General features: G+C 43.9%; 1 protein-coding gene across 1 annotated transcript in view; it reads left to right on the forward strand.

Annotated features, from left to right (window-relative positions):
* Positions 1-7,709, forward strand: part of CCDC170 (coiled-coil domain containing 170) — a 128,711-nt gene extending 121,002 nt beyond the window's left edge. Inside the window, exon 13 of the mRNA XM_073627827.1 lies at positions 4,752-7,709. Within this exon, the coding sequence (XP_073483928.1) occupies positions 4,752-4,886 (135 nt within the window). The 3' untranslated portion in view covers positions 4,887-7,709. The remainder of the gene's footprint in view (positions 1-4,751) is intronic.
* The last annotated feature ends 585 nt before the right edge of the window (positions 7,710-8,294 follow it).

Genomic DNA, 8,294 nt, shown 5'->3' on the forward strand with positions numbered 1-8,294 from the left:
GGGAGGTGGTGTTCTTAGAACAGTGGAGTCAATAGAGTACTCCGCCAAACAAGAAGCCACTGGAAGAACGTAAGAGTATATTTGAGCGGTTGTGCGTATGGATGTGTTGAAAGCATGTTTGTTCTAAGCGGGGTAGATTAGGGTCGGGGACAACTAGGGCAGGAGGTTCAGTATGTCGATGCGGTGAGAGGGTAGGCTGAGCCCGTTAGGATAGAGGAAAGTAGCAAATATATATATCCTGGATCCCACGTGAGGTGGAACATTTGTGCATTAAACCTTGTTGTTCTAGTATCAAAATTATACTATACAGCAGTCAAAGTAGAACCATACATTTACTAATCAGATATCACATATAAATATTATCTGGTTAACCATAACTATAGTAAATTCCCTGATTAAGCAGGTGGAAGACAAGGATCACACAGTCAGAGCGAGCGCCCATTGATAGTTCTACGTTAAGGCATTGGTTTGCTTCCCTTTCGCGTATAGTTACCAGTTTTGCTGCGATCTGGATGAAAGAGCCTCTGGTATAAGCCCCTCTATAAAAGTGTTGAGAGGGAGGTGAACTTAGGGTATGTATAGTATCAGAGTGTCCGTGGGGGATTAAGTGAAGGTAAAGAATTAAGAATTACTAGGTGTCGACAAGCTTATCTGTATAGCATGGAGACACCTAAATCATGTCAGGTATAGCGCATCTTTAGATTTTAGATTGCGGCCTCTGTGGGAGGACTATAGATGGTGGGCGTTCTGCGAGTGTAATCCTGCAGGAGTTGGCTCCCCACTAATTTTCATATTCTTGATATATTTATAGTCACAGGTATGTGCGGTATACAAGACTTTGATATTAGACAAGATAGACTGTTGGTCCATCGCGTATTGCGATAGTATGAACTACTGCCAGAGCAATCATATGTGTTAATGTAGCTATGATAAATAAAGGCCTTTTTGGTTTCTATATGTGTACCATGGGTTAACAGTCTCATCAGGGTCCTTTATTCATGTCAAGTCAGTGAGCACATCTCTTGGCGTCAATAGGTGGCGCCAGAGGCCTAAAGTATACCTGTGCACAGATAGGCAATTGGTTGACTTGGAAGGTGATTTTAGAGAGATTTCCTGACAAGTCTGTTGTAGCCCTCCTGTGATTTTACCTTACTAGCCACAAGGTAACCCCAGAAAGGTTAACTGTGAAAATATTATCCTCAGTGATTCCTGAGTCAGGACCAAATAATCATACGCATAAAGTGTCATAGATCATGTAGACTTTTCTTTTCACCTTAATTAGGAGGACTCACAGGATTGCGTGTAGAGAACTTACATGAATTTAACATAGACTAGGGAGACTTATTGTCATTATATTGTCTAATTTTAAGCGATAGAATTCAGTGCGGGATAAAGCTTACCATGTATTGTGTGTAATTTTGAAATTATCCTCTACCTGAGGGGAAGTACGGTCAATCTGATCTCTAGTACCTGATTTGGAGTGGGATGAATCCTGTGAGTGCACCTGATAATCGAGGACCTAAAAACATCTGAGGGAGAAATTAGCAAACAAGTAGGTTAATAGTGACAATAAAAGGACCTCATAAAGAAAATCTAGTGATCCTGAGAATGTACATGGGGCAGTATGGAGAGGGCCACCAGGGTGTCTTGGGGTAGGTTTGTGATGGTGATCCTCACACAAATATGTATGATGGTATACACTGTTCATGGCGTGTAGTTCAGGCTAGGGTGTCAAGTAGGGCAGTTGTATAGTTCAGCTTGCTTAGACATTAGGGGAGTATCTCAGGTGGGGTAACATTTCAGTAGCAAATGGGGCATCAGGGCTTCAGTGGGCAATGGTAGTTTGTGAACACCTGACGTGTTGGTTTCCCTGTAGAAAAAAGGTGGGAGAGGTAGGTGTCCATACTGCAACTGCAATCAGGAAGGGCAAATGACTGCATGGCATAGATGGGCTTGGGGGGAAAGTCTCATATGTTGCGAGGTAGACTCTTCACGGTTTGCAGCGGAGATAGCAGGCTAGGGGTGGGAGGGGAAGAAGCAAAAAAAAAGCAAAAAAAAGAAAGGAAGGTGGGGGGTGTATGTTGCATTGTGACACTAATCCATATAGCCATCTGTCACATCAGGGTAGAAGGTAAGAAAGGAAGCATAACAAGAAACCTGAGTACTTATCTGATCAGCTGATCGGAGAGTGCTGCATAGCCATCAACGCAGGGATGGGCCTTGTGTCAGAAGGTGAGCAATGTCTCCGGAATTGTGTTTCTTGCGCTTCCATCGATTAGCCTCTGGATGAAGAAGGTTTTGTGTCAGGTGTACGAAATTCTGCGAACCAGTTGGGAACTTCGACTTGCGGTATATTAAGTGTCGCACAGAATGCATAGAGGTCTTCCAGGACCCTTAGTAGAGCTGTATGGCCTTGGTGGGTGGCTGAGAGGCAGAAAGGGAACTTCCACCGATAATGGATCCCTCTGGCCCGTAGGACGTCCAGGAGAGGAACGAGATCCCTGCGGTATTGGAGGGTGGTTGAATAGGCCTGATGCTGTGGACAACAGCTGCTCAGGCTCAACCGTTTCAGGGAGGCCCCTTACCCTCAGATTGTGTCTCCTTCCCCGGTTGTCCAGATCTTCCATGTGGCGCTGTAAGTCATGCAGTTGCAGGGTGTGTGTATCCACTTTATGATGGATCCGGCGGATGGTCGTGTTGTGCTGAACCGCCATGCGCTCTACCTCCTGCACTCCCCCTGCCAGTACCTGGATGTCATCGCGGAGGTCTGTGATGGCCGCCGACAGCGTGTCTTTGATATCCGCCGCTATAGTTCGGAGATCGTTTAAGCTGAGCTGCTGTTATGGATGCTGCAGTCCCTCGGCGAGGAGAGAAGGCTGGGCTGTAGGAGTCGAGCTGGCTGCGATCTGGCCTGGAGGGCCTAGAGCCTACGGCTCTAATCAGGTGCTTCAAAAAACACCCCCCGCCACTGTAATTCAGGTGTCCATCGCCCGAAAAGGGGCCGGGCGCCTGAATAGGGGGTGGCAGCGGTGGCCATGGATAGATTCATGATGCATGAATCTATCCGTTGGTCATAGAGGGGGAGGCTGGAGAGAGGGGGCGGCACCCTTATGGATGCACCACCACTGATAGGCATTCAGATCAGATGCAGGCACTATTTGACTGTCAGAATCAATTAGCCAACATTGCAGATTTGTCCATTCATGCTCTTCAGCGTGAAGGGGGAAATCAAGTTATTTTTCTCATTCAGCCCCACGGTTGTTTTTATCTTAGTTCAGTCTTATTTTATTCAGATCAGATGCAGGCACTATTTGACTGTCAGAATCAATTAGCCAACACTGCAGATTTGTCCATTCATGCTCTTCAGCGTGAAGGGGGAAATCAAGTTATTTTTCTCATTCAGCCCCACGGTTGTTTTTATCTTAGTTCAGTCTTATTTTATTGAAAGAAACATAGAAGGAAATGTATTCAACATAGACAACATCAATAACAGTAGTCGGTGATGACTATAAATCAAGTGTATACGAAGGATACATAATTTAGTATTGTACCAAGTTCGTTATGTGTGTCGATAACAAGGAAAAAATATTATTTTGAACAACATGTTGAGACATAACATGGATAATTAAAGGGCCCTCTCCCTGTATGGGAGGGGATTACATGTAAACTTAATTCGTTACTACAATCAAACTTATTCCAAAAACCTGTTATGTTGTAGAGGATTTGCCTGTGAGGGTCGTATTTTGCATCTGAATTCTGAGGAGTACATTTATGCGAAGAGGAGAAGGATTTAGGGTGAAGCAGAAATCTTAGGAACAGGAGTCGCTCCAACATGGTCATGAGATAGTACTGTCTAGGTTGCCCTCTGCCCAGGAAATGAAGTCCGATGAGTAGCGGAACATGGACCAGGAAGTCCAAGTAAGAGAGAACTGATCGTCTTTATTAGATTCCTCAGCCAACAGACGTTTAAGGTCTCTAATGCGGTCCACCTCAATAGCCCACTCCCCCAGGGAAGGTCAGTTGCTTTTATCTCAATGTTAATATGTGTGGTCAGCTTAAGTTCAGTAAGGTTAGAGTCACTAGTATTGATTTACTAAAGGCAAACAGACTGTTTAGTCTGCAAAGGAATTTTCATTTTGCAAGAAAATTTCTTCTAAGGTTAGTGAATGTTCTGAAAATTCACTTTGCGAAGATTACTTAATTATGTGCAAGGAAAATATAAAGAAAAAAAACAGTCTTTTTGCTTGTACATGATTGGATGATGAAAGCTTCACCTCATCCACTATGCTAAGGACAAATTCCCTTGCAAAGTGAATAGCCTAGTTACCTTTAGTAAATCAAACCCACTGACCTTAAACATGAGTGCGTACTGTAAAGTGAGAATAAATCTAAACCCGTATTTGTATACTTGTTCCAGGTAAGAGACAGAACATATTGAAGCAAACGAATAAATAACAGCCAGGAAAATAGCATTTGCAGAATATGTAGCAATAAAAGCCTCCATTCCCAAAAATGGTCTTTATTAGAGCTAGCTGCTCATTCACATTACTAATAGACCCCCAACACAATAATACATACATATTAAAATGCATCAAAGGCCAAGCATTAAATGGAGTGCACATAGTTGTAAATGTGCGCTATGGGAATAGAGAAATATGATTTATATTTTACTTTTAAGCAATGAGCGTGCTCCTCTTGAAATATTTCACTCTTTAACACTGTTTTAATTCTCCTTCTTTATGTTTTTACAGCTGATAGATTTTCGGGAGGTGGTGTCTCATTTGTTGGGACTGAATGTAAATGATTTAGCACTACCAGATTACGAGATTATCAAAAGGCTTGAAGGACTGGTCCATTCTCACCATCATCTTGTTTCCTGTGCATGAGAAAATATTGATATCACATGACAGAAAGATATATTTTCTTAGTTCTAATTTACATTTTGTAGCAGAAAATATGATTTAGTTTTATAAACTGTTTTGCCAAAATTATTTTAAGAGCATATATTTTTTTATTGAAGAAAAGAGAGCATCCTAAATTTGAACACTATCTAATATTAAATAATGCCAACATTTACTATATATCAAGTTTTGTGCTTAGGTTTTTTCTATGATAACATAGAATAGCTAATCACCACATGTAACTTATAGACAGATGCTCATACAATAAATAATTATTTAATAATGAAAACATAGTAATGACAAGGAACGCCTACTCAATTAATATTTTAGATTTGTGTGGAAGGAGACTGCTTGAATCACCATGTAGATACTTTTGGCTCTTTGGGTCAGAGCTCAAATCCATCCTCTCATCAGTAAATGACTTGACAAACCCTACAGTCACCAGCCCCTTCCTGGACGAACTCTGCTGAATGGACCGGGGTTGCACAGTATACATGCTGATTACCTTACCCAATGCAGTGAGTGCATATATATTTTTATGACGTTTTTTAATCTACTAATAAATAGCTACACCTAGATGGTGGCACCCTCTCTCTTTTGTTTATCTTGTCATAGTAAAAACTGTCATTCAAACTTTTTCAGACAGGTTAAAGGAGTAAAGGATGAGGGAGAAAGCGAAAAATGTATACTTCTCTTTTTTTCTTTTTTGTTGCATTAGTAATCCCTTTTTGCTAAGGAAATTAAAGCATTAAAGTAAAAGTAAAACAAAACCACTATCAGTTTTTTTTTTGCCATCTGTGTCCCAATGGAGGATTTTCCTTCACTTCCTGTTCCATAGACAAATTAAGAAGTGATAAAAATCCCTCCACAGTATCACCAGGGTCACCAGAAATAGTGTTCCCATTGGAACATTTTCTCTCTATTCCTGTTCTATTGAAAACCCCAAAATTGTGATTTTTTTTTTAACTTTTGTTCTCAGTGATAATGGTAAACAGGACAAATTGAGAGGGTGATTTTCTTTAATGGGGCAGAGATAGCAATAAAAACCTGACAAATGTTCTAATCCCTCCTCTTGACTATTCAAGACTAAAAAAAAAAAGTTTTATTTTTGCTTATACTATAATTATTTTTCTGTAGTTCAGCTTGAGAATGCAATCTATCCTTCCCTAATCTTAAAGTAGTTCTAAAGGCAGAAGGTTTTTTACCTTAATGCATTCTATGCATTAGGAAAAAAATCTTCTGTGTGCAGCAGCCCCCCTCCCACCATTGGCTTCCACTGCTGTCAATCAAAGTCAGTCAGCCAGTGAGGAGGGGGAGGGGTAGAGCCGTGGCTCCATGTCTGAACGGACACACAGAGCAGCGGCTCGGTTTGGGTGCCCACATAGCAATCTGCTTGCTGTGGGGACACTCGGCACAAGGGAGGGGCCAGGAGCACCAAAGAGGGACCCAAGAAGAGGAGGATCTGAACTGCTCTATGCAAAACCACTGCACAGAGCAGGTAGGTATGACATGTTTGTTTAAAAAAACAAAATCAAGACTTTAGTATCACTTTAAGTCTAAAATCTGTTTTTCCCAATCAAAATATAATTTCATATTTAAACAAAACTGGGAATGCTACAAGGAGGTGTTACTGCTGTCTGGCTTTCCAGTGGCTATGTATTTCAAGCCATCAACACTGCTGGAGTGAACACAGTACTGAAACCTTCAAGAAATGGAATAAACTGGTGTTTCAAGCCACTATCATCCACCCATGACTGAAATATTAGTTATGTCTGGCCTGAGACTTTAACATGCTGCATTACTATAATTTTGAAGTGAAATAGTTATTAACGTATGATCTGCAGTGACTATGTAGAAGGGTTTAACTTTAAGACATATGTCCTCTTAACTGCTTCCTGCGGGCAAGTGAATGCACACCCTTCTATTAAAATCATTGTGCAATGTCCCACTGTTAGCTTTTATATTTAATACACACTTTTTGCAGGGATAGACTGAAAGGTGTTACAATCTCTTCTTCCAATTTTTTTTTTACTTCTTAGACACTTATTGAAACTGTAGGAATTTTAGCCTACAAGAGCTTTATTACATGGTGTAAGTACCATAGTTGCCAACAGTCCCGATTTTCCCGGGACAATCCCGATTTTGGGACCCTTGTCCCGATTTAATTTTGTCCCTGGTGTTTTCCCGAATTTTTGGGGTTTGTCCCGAGAAAATCGTGAGTGTTTTTGTAAAAAACGGCAACGGCTCCACAAAAATGGCCGCCGTTGCCTCCACGAGTCAGTCACAAAGTTCCCCTTGTGTTCAGTGCAGGGGAGAGGGGCAGCCAATCCGCTTCTCTCTTCAGTGTACAAATAGAAAATTCTATTGTACACTGAAGCCTATTGGCTGGAGGGATTGGCAACCCCTCCCCGCTCTACACTGCACACAAGGAAGACGTGATCAGCCTCCACTGCCATCACCCTCCGCCCCCGTGTGTCCAACGGAGCTCAGGGAATAGTGGGAGTGACGGGAGGGAAGAAGGGAGGCTTTCATCTGGCTGTTCAGGAGTTGTCTGACCTGTGAGTAGTGGCCTGTCAGTGTAGTGGGGGAGAAGAGAGATAGGGGGAGGGGGTGTACTCAGTGTATGGGAGGCTTGGAGCTTTCCCTGCAGTACACTTCTCAAAGGCTGAGGTCCAGCATGGATGGACTGGGGCTCCGCTGGCTGGGGACATTGATGGTCCTGGCTCCCCTCTTGCACACCATGTCACCACCATACCTGCACCCCCCTCCCCCCATGTTACCACCATACCTGATTCCCCCCTCCCCCCTGTGTCACCAACATACCTGCACCCCCCTCTCCCCCCTGTGTCACCACCATACCTGATTCCCCCCCCCCCCCCCTGTGTCACCAACATACCTGTACCCCTCTCTCCCCCCGTGTCACCACCATACCTGATTCCCCCCTCCCCCCTGTGTCACCAACATACCTGCACCCCCCTCTCCCCCCTGTGTCACCACCATACCTGATTCCCCCCTCCCCCCTGTGTCACCAACATACCTGCACCCCCTCTCCCCCCCGTGTCACCACCATACCGGATTCCCCCCTCCCCCTGTGTCACCAACATACCTGCACCCCCCTCTCCCCCCTGTGTCACCACCATACCTGATTCCCCCCTCCCCCCTGTGTCGCCAACATACCTGCACCCCCCTCTCCCCCCCTGTGTCACCACCATACCTACACCCCCCTCTCCCCCCCTGTGTCACCACCATACCTGCACCCCCCTCCCCCCATGTTACCACCATACCTGCACCCCCCTCTCCCCCCCTGTGTCACCAAAATACCTGCACCCCCCTCTCCCCCCTGTGTCACCACCATACCTGATTCCCCCCTCCCCCCTGTGTCACCAACATACC

The sequence above is a fragment of the Aquarana catesbeiana genome, linkage group LG04, assembly GCF_042186555.1.
Source record: "Aquarana catesbeiana isolate 2022-GZ linkage group LG04, ASM4218655v1, whole genome shotgun sequence".
Lineage (NCBI taxonomy): Eukaryota > Metazoa > Chordata > Amphibia > Anura > Ranidae > Aquarana > Aquarana catesbeiana.